At 48.5% G+C, this 12,980-nt stretch overlaps 1 protein-coding gene across 6 annotated transcripts in view; it reads right to left on the reverse strand.

Moving 5' to 3' along the window:
* Slc43a2 (solute carrier family 43 member 2) overlaps positions 1 to 12,980 on the reverse strand; it is a 47,324-nt gene that overhangs the window by 19,887 nt on the left and 14,457 nt on the right. For all 6 annotated transcript variants that reach the window (XM_085829820.1, XM_021177668.2, XM_085829819.1 and 3 more), the window contains exon 5: positions 12,010 to 12,086. In XM_085829820.1, the coding sequence (XP_085685946.1) occupies positions 12,010 to 12,086 (77 nt within the window). The remainder of the gene's footprint in view (positions 1 to 12,009; positions 12,087 to 12,980) is intronic.

The raw sequence follows: 12,980 nt of genomic DNA on the forward strand, positions 1-12,980 counted from the left end.
TATGCGTATTCTCTGTCAGTAATGCTTTGCAGGCTATTAGTAAGAAGCAAGGTTGTTGGGGGGGGGGGACCGCAGGGCTGAAAAGGAGCATTAGCAGATCTGTAAGTCTTACGGTCCAAGGCCAGGGTGACCAGCTAAGTTTTCTCCCCAATTCTTAGCACATAAGTGGCTTTTTGTCATCATTTTAGACTGAGAAGGGTGGGAAGGGCACACATGATGGACATAGGAGACAGGACACGTGACAAGGCCAGGTATGCATGAACACGCCCTGGTGGGCACGAAAGGTAACTGTGTTCGCTGTACACCTGCATGGAAGGAATGCTGTAATTCAAGGTCACACTCACTTCCCAAAGGCACACAGTCAGGCAGCAAGGCATACTTGTAGGAAAGGCATCCACCCTGAGGAGATTCAAAAGGTGATACGTGCCTATGTAGAAAGAGGGAAATACAACTGCAGGGGATTCTAGTCCAGCTGAGACAAGCGGAGAAAGGATCAGAGGGTCAGAAGAGCAGCTGAAGCCAACCGCCTGTCCTTCAGGCAGGGTCAAGCAGGAGAACACTGAGCACTCAGGCGCACATGGCTGCCATGCCCTTAGGGAAGAAAATTCCCCACAGCAGAATCAGCCCTGCGCAGAAGCAGACCCTGGGTTGGTCGGCCCTTTTCTTTCTTCTTTGTCTCAAGCCTGCCTTAACCCTTACCCAGGACAGAGGCCGGTGTAACCAGGGCTTGAGCAGCCCTGCTCTGACCTCCTCAGACCAAACTCAGACCAGGGACAAAAGAGCAGATTCACCCATTCATGAAGAAACCCCGTGCCCTGGGCGGGATCAATGGCAGCACTTGAATTATCCCTCTGGTCACCCAGCCTGGAGCACTTCTCTTCTGATTTCTTTTAAGACAAGGTCTGCTATGGTCTTTCAATCTTGCTCCCCCCCCGCCTTCACACCCCCACTCCCCCACCCTAGTCTCCCAAAATGCTGGTATTACCGGCAGGGGCCACCACACCCAGCATCCTACCTGGAAGAGTGTTACTGAACCAAGAAAACTCACATTCTTTTGGTCAGTGTGCCACTCCCAGGGCATCAGGGAGCCTCAGGGCAAGCCACATTAGACAGCTTTCCGCCAACATCTATGTCTTATATTTTAAATTATGAATATTTTTCCTAGTTAGAAAAGGAATGCATAGCTATTATAAAACATTTGGAACAAAAGGACGACTTGTGGGAGTTGGTTCTTTTCTTCCACTATGTAGATCCTAGAGGTTCAACGTCGGCCATCACACTTGGCAACAAGCACCTTTATCCGCTGAGCCCTCTCACCAGTCCAACGTACTGCTTTAGAAACTTCCTTTTTTAAAAAAAGATTTATTTATTTATTTATTTTATGTATGTGAGTACACTGTAACTGTACAGATGGTTGTGAGCCTTCATGTGGTTGTTGAGAATTGAATTTTTAGGACCTCTGCTTGCTCTGGTCAGCCCCACTCACTTAGTTCCTGCTTGCTCCAGCCCAAAGGTTTATTTATTATTATACATAAGTACACTGTAGCTGGGCAGTGGTAGCACACACCTTTAATCCCAGCACTTGGGAGGCAGAGGCAGGCGGAATTTTGAGGCCAGCCTGGTCTACAGAGTGAGTTCCAGGACAGCCAGGGCTACAAAGAGAAACCCTATCTCGAAAAACCAAAAACCAAACCAAACCAAACCAAACCAAAACACTGTAGGTTAGCTTCAAACTTGCTGAATTCAGATGCACCAGAAGAGGGCGTCCGATCTTGTTATGGGTGGTTGTGAGCCACCATGTGGTTGCTAGGATTTGAACTCAGGACTTTCTGAAGATGCTCTTACCCGCTGAGCCATCTCACCAGCCCAACTTTTTCCTTTTTTAAAAGTAGTTTTACTATGTTGCCCGCGCTGATCTTGAACTCCTGGGCACAGGTAATTTTCCTGCCTTGGTCTTTCACACAGCTGAGACTACAGGACTGAACACTGTATCCAACTAACCTTTGTTTTGTTTTGTTTTTCGAGACAGGGTTTCTTTGGCTGTCCTGGAACTCACTTTGTAGACCAGGCTGGCTCAACTAACCTTTTTTTTCCTCTTCATTTTTTTTTTTTTTCTTCAAGGTAGGGTTTTCTCTGTATAGCAGCCCTAGCCCTGAACTCATGTAGATCTGCCTGCCTCTGCCACTCCAGTGCTGGGATTAAAGGCATGCACTACCACACCCAGCTACTTTATTCACTTTTTTGGTCAGTATTTTATTGTATTCTATGTGTATGGGTGCTCTGCCTGCAAGTATGTCTATGGTCCACTTGTGTGTAGGAACCCAAGGAGGCCGGAAGGTGTTGGATCCCTGAGAATGGAGGTACAGATGTTGTGAGCTGCCATGTGGGTGCTGGGGATTACACTAGGCCCTCTAGAGGAGCAGCCAGAGCTCTTAATCACCGAGCCATCGCTCCAGCCCCTCCACACTGTTTTTTGCTTTTATCTTTAAGATAGGGTCTCACGTAGCCCAGGTTAGCTTCAAACTTGCTATTAGGGGCTGGAGAGACACCTCTCTGCCACTACCTCCTAAGAACCAGGGTTACAGGCATGCGTCACCTTTTCCCTTCTAACCCGACATATTAGTATAAAGTGTTTTCTAAACAGTTTCCTCTTCCTTCCTGACACAATCTGAAATGACTGCCTACGATTTGCTTACCTGGATGGTCTATAATTTAGGAAACCATGTCTCTAGTTTTAGACCCTAAGTCCTTTTGTATTTATTCATAAAACGATTTCAGTTGTGGGGTATGGGGCTCAGTACTGGAACTGTAACGCAAGGCTGTGCACAGGTTTGGCAAGTGCTCTACCACAGAGCTACAGCTACAGCCTGCCTTCTCCTTTTAAACCAGGGTCTCACTGATTTGTCCCGGCTGGCCTCGAACTCACTCTGCAGCCTAGGAAGGCTTTTTTAACTTAGAGATCTTTCAACCCCAACTTCCCAAGTCACTAGGACTACAGGCCCTGTACTGCCAGACCTGACTAATTTGTTTTAGAAAACAAGGTCTTACAATATTAGCTGTTGGGCTGAGCAGTGGTGGCACACGCCTTTAATCCCAGCACTTGGGAGGCAGAGGCAGGTGGATTTCTGAGTTCGAGGCCAGCCTAGTATACAGAGTGAGTTCCAGGACAGTCAGGGCTACACAGAGAAACCCTGTCTCAGAAAAACAAAAAAATATTAGCTGTGCTGGCCTTGAACTCACGGTCTTCCTGCCTCAGTCTCCTAAAGCAGCTAGATCTGGAGCATGAAACCGCCTCCCGCAGCTCAGTGACTTCAGGATGAAGGCAAGTGTAGGTGTCTTCCATCTCAAGGAAAATCCCCGCAGCGAAGCAAGAATCGTTAAGGGAAAGGAATGCACTTTCTAGGATTTACCATACTCCGACAAACTGCCGTACAGGAGAGATGCGCCAGCTGGTACCCCACTAACTAACAGTGTGTGCACCTTCAACACTAGCCACTCCAAGTACACTCTTGCTTCAAAGTGTACTTGCCTGGCATGTGCTAGAGCCCACATCCGCACTCAGTACCACACACTCAAAACACATTTAGTTGCATATATGGGTAGAATTAATTACTGATAATTAATTCAAAGTAATCTAGATGGTGGAGGGTGGAAAAAGGAGGAATTATGCCTTCTACAAAGATTCTTTCGTAAAGACAGTCGTGGTCTGAGAAGGTCAGCTCAGTGGTAGAATCCTCGCATACCGTGTGAGGTCCTAGGTTTAGTCTGCAGCACTGGAAGGACATGAGGAGGAAAGCCAGAGGAGGCACAGTAACATGTGCATATGAGCATGTCCTAATGAGAGCCAGAGGAGGCACAGTAACATGTGCATATGAGCATGTCCTAATGAGACCTACTATTTTGTATACCAAACTAAAAAAATTAGTGAAAATACATTAAAAATAAAAGTCAGGCATTCTGTATGACCACATATAAGTATGCTTTTCTTTGTCATCTAATTTCCTCTTAATGTATAATTTTGTTTTTGAGACAGAGTTTTTGTGTAGCCCTGGGTGTCCTGGAACTTGCTCTGTACACCAGGCTGGTCTCAAGTGCTGGGACTAACGGCGTGCTCCACCACCGCCCTGCTCTTAATTTTTTTTTTCCTTTTTTACAAAAAAGCAACAAGGATTTCTGAGTTCAAGGCCAGCCTGGTCTACAAAGTGAGTTCCAGAACAGCCAGGGCTATACAGAGAAACCCTGTCTCGAAAAACCAAAAAAAAAAAACCCAAAAACAAAAAAACCAAAAAGACGTATTTCAAAGAGGCAACGAAGCTGGGTACAGTGGCACATTTCTGTAGTCCCAGCACGTATGAAATGACAGGAGGAGAATTAGAAGCACGAAGCCGGTCTGTGTTAAAATAATTTAACTCTGTTTCAAAAACTATGGGAAAGAGAGAGGGCAAGATAGTCCACGCCTGTTTTGGCTTGAGGGCTACCAGGGCTTATACTGGACAAAACTGCTCAGCAAGGAGCCTGAGGCTGACCTTGACTAAGGAAACCCAAAGCATAAACATCCCAGCAATAGTCAGAGGGCTCAGGAGAGGGGAAGGCTAAGAAAGGCAGCGAAAGTTTCCGGGTGGTATTGGTTACCTTGTACCTAAGTGGTAACACTAATTGTGTTCTCTCCCTCAGGCCGGGTCCTTCTCCTCTTTCCAAAGCCCGAGGCCGGCCTGCCTGCAGGAGATTTCCCTCACGGGTTGGCTCGGGAGCAGTGTGGTCAGATTTCCTTCCCAGTAAAGAGCATGGATACTAATAGCAACTATTTTTAGCACCTGCTTTCTATATCTTTAAAATCCTGAAAGCAACTGTTCTTTGCTCATTCACCGCTTACAAAACTTTCAGAGTCTAAACCAGGCATGGTGGTGCGCACCTGTAATCCCAGCCTCCCGAGGTGGAGGGGGGAAGGATCAGAAATTCATGGTCATCCCTGCCAGCCCGAGTTACACAAAACATTTAAGGGTCAAAAGACTCCCTCAAGCTGGGCAGGGTCAATCTTAGGATTCGAAACTCTTGCTGGGTGAAGGCCTGGTACGACACTTCTGTTTGGCTCTCAAGTCACTTCCCCTCGAATGTTGTCTCTTTCCTCGGGTGTTCTTTATTGAGCATCCTGCCTTGATTCAGCGCACTGTGGATTCTTCTATCCCTTCACACGCTCCTCTTAGATCTACCAGCCTCTGTTTAATTCTGCCTTCGGCTGACACCTGTGATCCAGGACCATTCCGCACAGGGATGTGTGCTTGTATACGAACTTGCCCTGTGTCTGTCTTTGGGAGCTGGGTCCCCTCTTTCACTAGTCTTGTCTCTCCTTGCTTATTCTGTCTGTCTTCCTGCCCCTGCCCAGCCCTGTCAGACATAATGGTGCTGAGACGGTGGTGGTGTAGTTAGTGCTGTCTGAGTGTTAAGCTGACTGCCTTAGTGAGGCCTCGAGGGCCTGCTGGAGGGGAAAACCAGCTCTGCTGCCAAATAGGAAGCTGGAGCCATGCTGCGGGGACAGGTGCCAGGGGGAATGATCCGCTCTGCTCCGCAGAGGCTGCCTCCTGACTCCCTGGCACGCACAGGGAGGCAGCCTAAGCCCCTCTCCCAGCTCCTGGTTTCTTCTCGCAGCCACTTTGCTGCCTTCTACTCTGCTAAGTAAAACCTGTCCTCTGTGCCTGAGCTCCTGGGCCTCATGGTAGGCCTTCCCTCGCCCAGATGACTCACTCTCCCTCAGTCCCTCAGCTGTACCATAAACAGGCCCAGCTGTGTCACATTCCCAGAGGGGAAAACAGCAGCTGCAGGCAGCCCCTCCCCTGGAGTTCAGGCCACTGGACAAGAATCCCCAGAGGCCATGGCCAAAAACAGTTTAGACCATCTTCCTTAGGGACCCTAAGATATCCAAAGATGTGTGCGTCTTTTCACAGGAACCCCCAGGAGAGGCAAAGACAGGATGAATGACAGTCCCTTTTTCGTATCTAAGGCCTCCTGAATCCATTCACCATGGGGTACTATCTGACTCTCTAATGAAGTCACAGAGCCAAGCAGTGGGTGACATTCTAGGTCTGTGGTCCTTTCAAGCTTTGTCCTCGGCTGCCTGTTATATACACCCCGAGTTCAGAAAAGTCTGCATAGGCCAGGATCCAGCCCATCTCTCTTGTCCAGACTACCTACCCAGGAACTAGTCTGCACAAGTGGACTCAGTAAAGCTGGGCCATTCCCTAACTGAAACAAGCAGGCAGCCCTCAGCACGTATCATGGGCCCATGCGGTCACCTTTCCGCTTCACTGGTACAGGGGTGGGGAGGGAAAACTGCCTTCTCCCGGCCGCTTCCCATTCCACCTGCCAAGCCCAGATCCCTGGCGACACCCCCACTGCCTCCTGTCAACCTCTGTACATGCCACGTGCAGCAAATTTATCACATAGAACCCCTCTGAAAAAATGGCCAATTTTCCCTAGGCTGATGGCCACCCACTGACTGCTTTGGCTTCCCAAGATATGGATGGGAATCAGAGGCTAAGTGGGCTCTGGTCTGATACCAGGAGAGTTCTACCTGCCTGGTACCTAGGCTCTCCAGGTAGGGAGGCAAATGAAATTCTACTTGGTAGAATAGGACTTCGCAGGAAGGCTGCTGGCCTCACATCCGCTCACAGGGGGCTATTTGCTTCCACACCTGTCCCTCGGGTCCTTACTCACAGCAATCTAATTCCCCTGAGGTCATTTATTCCTCAGGTTTAAAGCCAAACTCCAATGAATAAAATAGGGAAAGCCCACAGAGAGATTTTTCCCCCTGAACATTTTGTAACCACTCTTCCGTAAGTGTTTCAGACCAGAACTCCCCATCCCGCCCGCCCACACTGACAAGGGTCAGGGTAATGAAGTGGAAAAGATACGTTCACAATTTTGGCTGCATCTGCTCCCATCTCTAAGCAACCCAGGCCCTGGATTGTGGGGTGGCGGCCCAAAGACGCCACCTCAGCCGCTGGCCGATGTTTGTGCTTCAGCTGACAGAGCGAACTAAAGGGCTGTACAAACTAGAGACATTGAGCAAACAGACCAGAGTGTGCTGACCAGATGTCCAGGGCAGGCTAAGGCTCCACAGCACCGGGTGTGTGCTTGCACCAGTGGATTGGCCCTCTGGGATCCCCAGGCCCAGTGCTGCAAGAGACCTGAGCTAAATAGCCATGACAGTTGGATAGCCTTGGAACCTCCACACTGGAGGAAAGGACTATAGCGAGGAGGACAGAGTGTAGACTCCCAACGCTCTGTGAGGGGGGAGGGTGAGAGAAGCTATGGGACACCTCCTTCTGGATTGTGAGGAAAAGGCATCTTGCCAACTTGGGGCCCCTTCTTCACCAATGAGTGTACCAGCCCACAGTCCATGCCATACAAAGCCCTCGGGCCTGAGAAAGTCCCCAAATGAAGGTTTCCCTGACAACACATTCCCCCACATTCCCAGGTTATCACGGAGCCATTCTGTTTAAAAGTCCTTATGGATTTGATTTAGGGAGTTCTAAAGGCAACCTTGAAAACTCTTTTGTCTCCAAAATGAAAACACGGATGGGAGTCACAAACAGAAACAAAGCGCCACTGCACTGCCGGCCTGTGTGTCTGCGAGCTGGTCCTGAGGGTTCTACTTTTTTAAAGGCCCGTGCTGTGTCAGAATGCGATTCAGCTCTGCTCAGCAGAAAGCATCAGCAGCCCAGGGACATTGCCTAACAGCCTCAGTCTGTCCTCGGTGAGCCATTTCCTGTTCCCTCTCAGGGTTGACTCTCATGAGCTCTCAGGTCCCGTGAGAAGGCTCACGGGACAAGGGACTGTCCAGGGAGCTCCTCCAGCTGGGGGAAGGGGTGAAGAAGGTGACTTTAAAAGTGCTTAGAGACCTAACCTGTACAACTTGGGGGCGGGAGTGTCTGTGGGAGGTACTGACCCTCTGTCCTCCGGTGGAGAGCAGTGTAGTGTCTTGGGGCCTCTAGACACAAAGTTGGCAAATGTTTTTCCATGAAGGGCCAGACGGTAAACATTTCTGTCTTTGTGGGCCATATGGTCTCTGTCATGACAGCCCAAGAGCCCCTGTGGCAGGAGAGCATTCACAGACAACACATGAGCAAACTGGCACATTGTAGTTCAGGCAAAACCTTGTTTATAAAAAACAGGCAGACGTTTGGAGTTGGCCTGGGGTGGCAACTCATTGACTCCCAAAATATAGGTCCAAGATAAAGACGTCAGAGGACAAGCCCTATACCTCCCTTACAAGGATGGATCCCCTCCTACCAAATGCATTACACAGTGCCCGCGCACCGAGCACACACACACACATACACACACAATGACGCTGAAAGCAACTGACATTCCACAACTCCCCTGAACAGAACATGTATGTTCACTGCTTGTCTGAGTGCATATTTTTTCTAGAGCATATTCATGGACCATACAGAAATCTCAAGGCCCTAGATAAACCCTTTACTCCTACAGAGTGATTATTTGTATTTCAAAGATAGTTTTACCAAGTATGAAGAGGAAAAAACAATATGAAGGAAAATGAGATAAATGAAGCAATACAAAGAAGCAATTCAATGAAAAGACACACTGATGACAGTGGCCAGGCTCAGGGACTACATCTGTAATCTGAGCTCTTGAGAGGGGAAAGCAGGAGGGTCAGGAGGGAAGGCCAGCCTGGGCAACATGGTAAGTTCAAAAGCAGGCAGGGCTTATAACAACATAAAAGAGGTAAGAGGACGGATGACTTATTAGAAAAGAAAAAGTTTATGATGTATCATTTTTCATGGTGTCAAACCTCCTAATCTTTAAAGGATGAAACATTTAAACACCCCTTCAGCCCCGGCATCTAGGAAGCAGGAACAGACTGAGAGTTTGGAACTACCCTGGTCTACTCAGCAAAGGCCAGGCCAGCCATGACAACATTAGTGAGACTTTAAAAAAACAAAAGATAAATAAGACAGAAGAGACCAGCAAGAGGGCTCACTGTATAAAAAGGTATTTGATAAAAAAGTTCATTCCCACTGGGCAGTGGTGGTGCACGCCTTTAATCCCAGCACTTGGGAGGCAGAGGCAGGTAGATTTCAGAGTTTGAGGACAGCCTGGTCTACAGAGTGAGTTCCAGGACAGCCAGGGCTATACAGAGAAACCCTGTCTCAAAAAAAAAAAAAAAAAAAAAAAAAAAAAAAAAAAAAAAACCAACCAAAAAACAAACAAACAAACAAAAACCAGAGAGAGAAAGAGAAAGTTAGTTCATTCCTCAGAACCCACGTGGTTGAGGAAACCACCTCAGAAAGCCATCCTCCATCCTCCACCCTCCATCCTCATAGCCCCACATGAGCTTCATGTGCACGTGCCTACAAACATAAGACAACAGACAAATCAAATCAAACGAATACATGTAAAAAATGTGTTAAAGATCAATGATGTAGTCTTGGAGGGATATGAAGAAGGCACTTTCAAACATGTTGCTGGACTGTAACTGCAGACAGTGGATTCCAGTCTAGGAGTCGGCTCGAAAGCATAGATTAAAATTTAAAGCATGTTAATCCCGGGGCCCAGAAATTCTACTTCCTGGAACTTATTTTACAGAAATACATGTACAGACCGCTCATTTCAACAGTGTTCACGAAGAGAAGCACTGGAAGCCGACCTGAATGTCTGTGAGTGGGGCACTCGCTGTGTGAACCGCAGTCGTTTCTACTAGGGTAGCACTGACTGAACAACAGCCTGCTCTAAAGACAAAGAATGCAGAGCTCTAGGTACTGGCAGGGAAATGGGAGGCGCATTGTGTACAAGAAGCAAACCGACAAAGCTGAAGTCAGACAGTGACAGACTACTGAAGGACAGACGCTAAAATACATGGTGCGAGACACATAGGTTGGTTTTTGTTTGTTTGTTTGTTTGGTTGGTTGGTTTTTTGGTTTTTGGAGACAGGGTTTCCTTGTGTAGCCTTGGCTGTCCTTCCTGGAAGTTGCCTGTAGGCTGGCCTCAAATTTAGAGATTCACCTGCCTCTGCCTCCCAAGTGTTTGGATTAAAGGCGTGCACCACCACTGCCCAGCTTGAAGGATTTCTTAAACAGAATTCCCACATAGTGTTTTTCATCTTTCTGCCCTTTGCTCTTTGTCTGAGATGGTCTTGTAGAGCCCAGGGTGACCATGAACCTCCCATGTAACTAAGGATGGATAGATACTGTTACTGTTTGAGGAAAGGTAACTGAGGTTGACCTTGAACTCCTCCTGCTCCTGCTCCCTCTAATCCTAGGGACTACAAGAACAGGCTTCTGTTCTGCTCTCCTTTTTATCATTTCAGGGGAACAGGGGCAAGGCTTCATTCTGTAGCCCAAACTGACCTCAAAGTCACAGCAACTGCCTCGCCTCTGCCCGGAAAGTGCTGGGATGACGGGCATATACCACCATACCCAGCTCTTCTCTTTTTATAGATGTAGTGCTAGGGTTGGTAGCGAGTCATGTTCATGCCAGGCATGTGCTCTGCCAGAGCCACACCCCAGCCCGTATTTATCCCATACCTCATGCTAAGAAAGCACCATCCTGAACCGTGGTGCTTAAACTCCTCACGTCCCAGGACCATCCCCAAGTGCTATCCCTGAAATTCAGATCTGCCCTAACAGAGGTCCAGCATTTCTACAACAACAAGGGCGCTGCCAGGTTTATATTTTTCATCTTGATAAAAAGGGCTGGTGGTTGCCGTGTTGTCCCAGAACAAACAGGCCTGTGCAGGACTCCTGTTTCACGTTTACACAACACTGTGGAATCTGTACTCTCCACAGTATGAACATACTTCCCACTGCTTAAACATTTGTTTCCTCTGGGGTTATGAGAAGAGAAAATATATCTATTTTTATTTTAAATGCATCTGATTTTAAACAAACAAACAAACAAACAAACAAATAAAATGCCCCAACAGATACAAAGCAAACCTCACTGGCACCAGCAAAGGTGAGGCCACTGAGCCCCAGATTTCTGTGGGTCACTCAGCCTCAGACACCCACACCCAGGGCACAACACTCAGGCTGCCTATGCTGGGCCTTTTTCACTGAACAGATACCATAGTGAACTTTCCGTGTCCACAGGCACAGGGCCACACGGCTAATCCTCCCTGCCGGAGCAAAGCTTAGGAAAAGGGAACAGAAGGCGTGGCCCTATCACAGGTCACAAAGATGCCTGCACCTCCACGAGCTCCTTTATCAAAAGACCAGGAAGGTCCTAGAGATTTCTCAACAGCTTGACCCCTGACTTGAGCACAATGGAAAATCAGAGCCAGGCTTCACCGCAAAGAGTAACAGCAGCTGGTGTACCCCAGACCTTCCCAGGTAAACAGAAGGAGGATGCCCCTGTTGACAGAAGCCTCTGGTGATACGCCTGCCTGGCTGGGGCTGGACAAGTCTGCGGTCTTCCCTCTGGCAAAGATGCTTCTATGCCTTAACTTCCTTCAGCTCTCCCTCCAACCCTCCTCCCTGACTAAAAAGAAACCCATTTTGTGGCATCCCAGAGGCCCTGGGAAGAGTAGACTCAGAGTTCCAAGAACAGTTCCACTTATCTAGGCAGACATCTGTGCCCTAGTCAAGAAGAAAGTGACAATGTTGCCACTCAGCCCTAGGCACCACAAGCTTGGGGCTGGTTAGTTCTTAAATAGGTTTGTCTACAAATGGCATTGTTAGCTGGAGTTCCTGGAGAACCTCAAGACAGCAGCCATGGAAGATCCTGTCTTCTCTGGATATATGATTAATAACCTGCATCCTCCATGCCAAAGGCAAGGCCAGAGGCAGTTGCAAGTCACCAGGGGAGGCGCAGCTGCCCACTTTGGAACCCAGGGGACTGGTTTTGCTGTCTGACCACTGTAACCACAGCCCCCACACTGCTTGGGACATGCAAGAATATATGTGAATGGAAGGAAAGGACCTGGAAACCAACAAATGTGCCCCAAATTCCGTTTAATCAGCTGAAAATGTTCCTTAACAAACCGGTACTTACTGTTAACGAAGTGAACGTCATGCACATCCCCCCAAAGCCGTTCAGAGCCAAGGCGATAAAGATGAGCACAGAGAGCGCTGTGGGCAGACACAAAGGCATGAGTAGGGGAACCCAGCAGCACAGAGCTCCATGCTGAGAAGGCTACAGATGAGCTAAAAATAAGAGACAGGCCACTGAGGGTCGGCGACACCTGGAGAGAGTTCTCTTTCTTACCCCTCACCCTCCTGTCTATCCTGTGGAGCCTGCGTTCTGGAAAAGACATACACCCACTCTCTTCTGTTAACCTGGCAGCAATCAAATAGCCACAAAAAGCTCCTCACAGACACCAAAACCCCAGTTTCCTGAAAACCAGTAGAGAAGGCTGGTGAAGACGTTAGTGAAATTCAGGTCCTAGTTTGGTGGTGTTCTAAAAGCCCTTCAACTCCTGTCAGGGGACAGGGTCCAGAAGGGAGATGTTCCTAAGCTGTTTGTCAAGGACTGGCCGAAGCTGCCTTGAGGGCTCTGCTCAATTGAGTGTGAGGTATCATGCCTGTAATCCCAGCCCTCAGGCTGAGCAAGGACGGAGGATTGCAGGCTTGAGACTAGCTTGGGCTATCTCTGTCACAAGTGTCCAAGTGCTGGGAACGGTTTGCTCCATGATAAGAGTGCTTGCCTGGAATTTGCAAGCCCTGGGTCATCCCCCCAAGACTGAAGGGAAAAAAAAAAGAGGAGGAAGAGGAGATAGGTCAGTCTACCATATCTGCACCATCGAAGGCTATGTCCTGTGGCTGGCCTGGTCTAGGACTGGGTTTGTGGCTTGGGAATGAGACAGGAGTGTCACACCCTGGGAACACCTCTCACACGTTTGCTTGGGACAATCATTCTCTTACTACCCATGCATCTGAAAAAGCGAAACCCTAGGCAACAGACCACTGGAAAGCTGCCACAGCCACCCACGAGATTAGTGACGAGGAGGGCCAATACACGGGCGA

The sequence above is a fragment of the Mus caroli genome, unplaced genomic scaffold, assembly GCF_978045245.1.
Source record: "Mus caroli unplaced genomic scaffold, Mus_caroli_1 scaffold_13, whole genome shotgun sequence".
Lineage (NCBI taxonomy): Eukaryota > Metazoa > Chordata > Mammalia > Rodentia > Muridae > Mus > Mus caroli.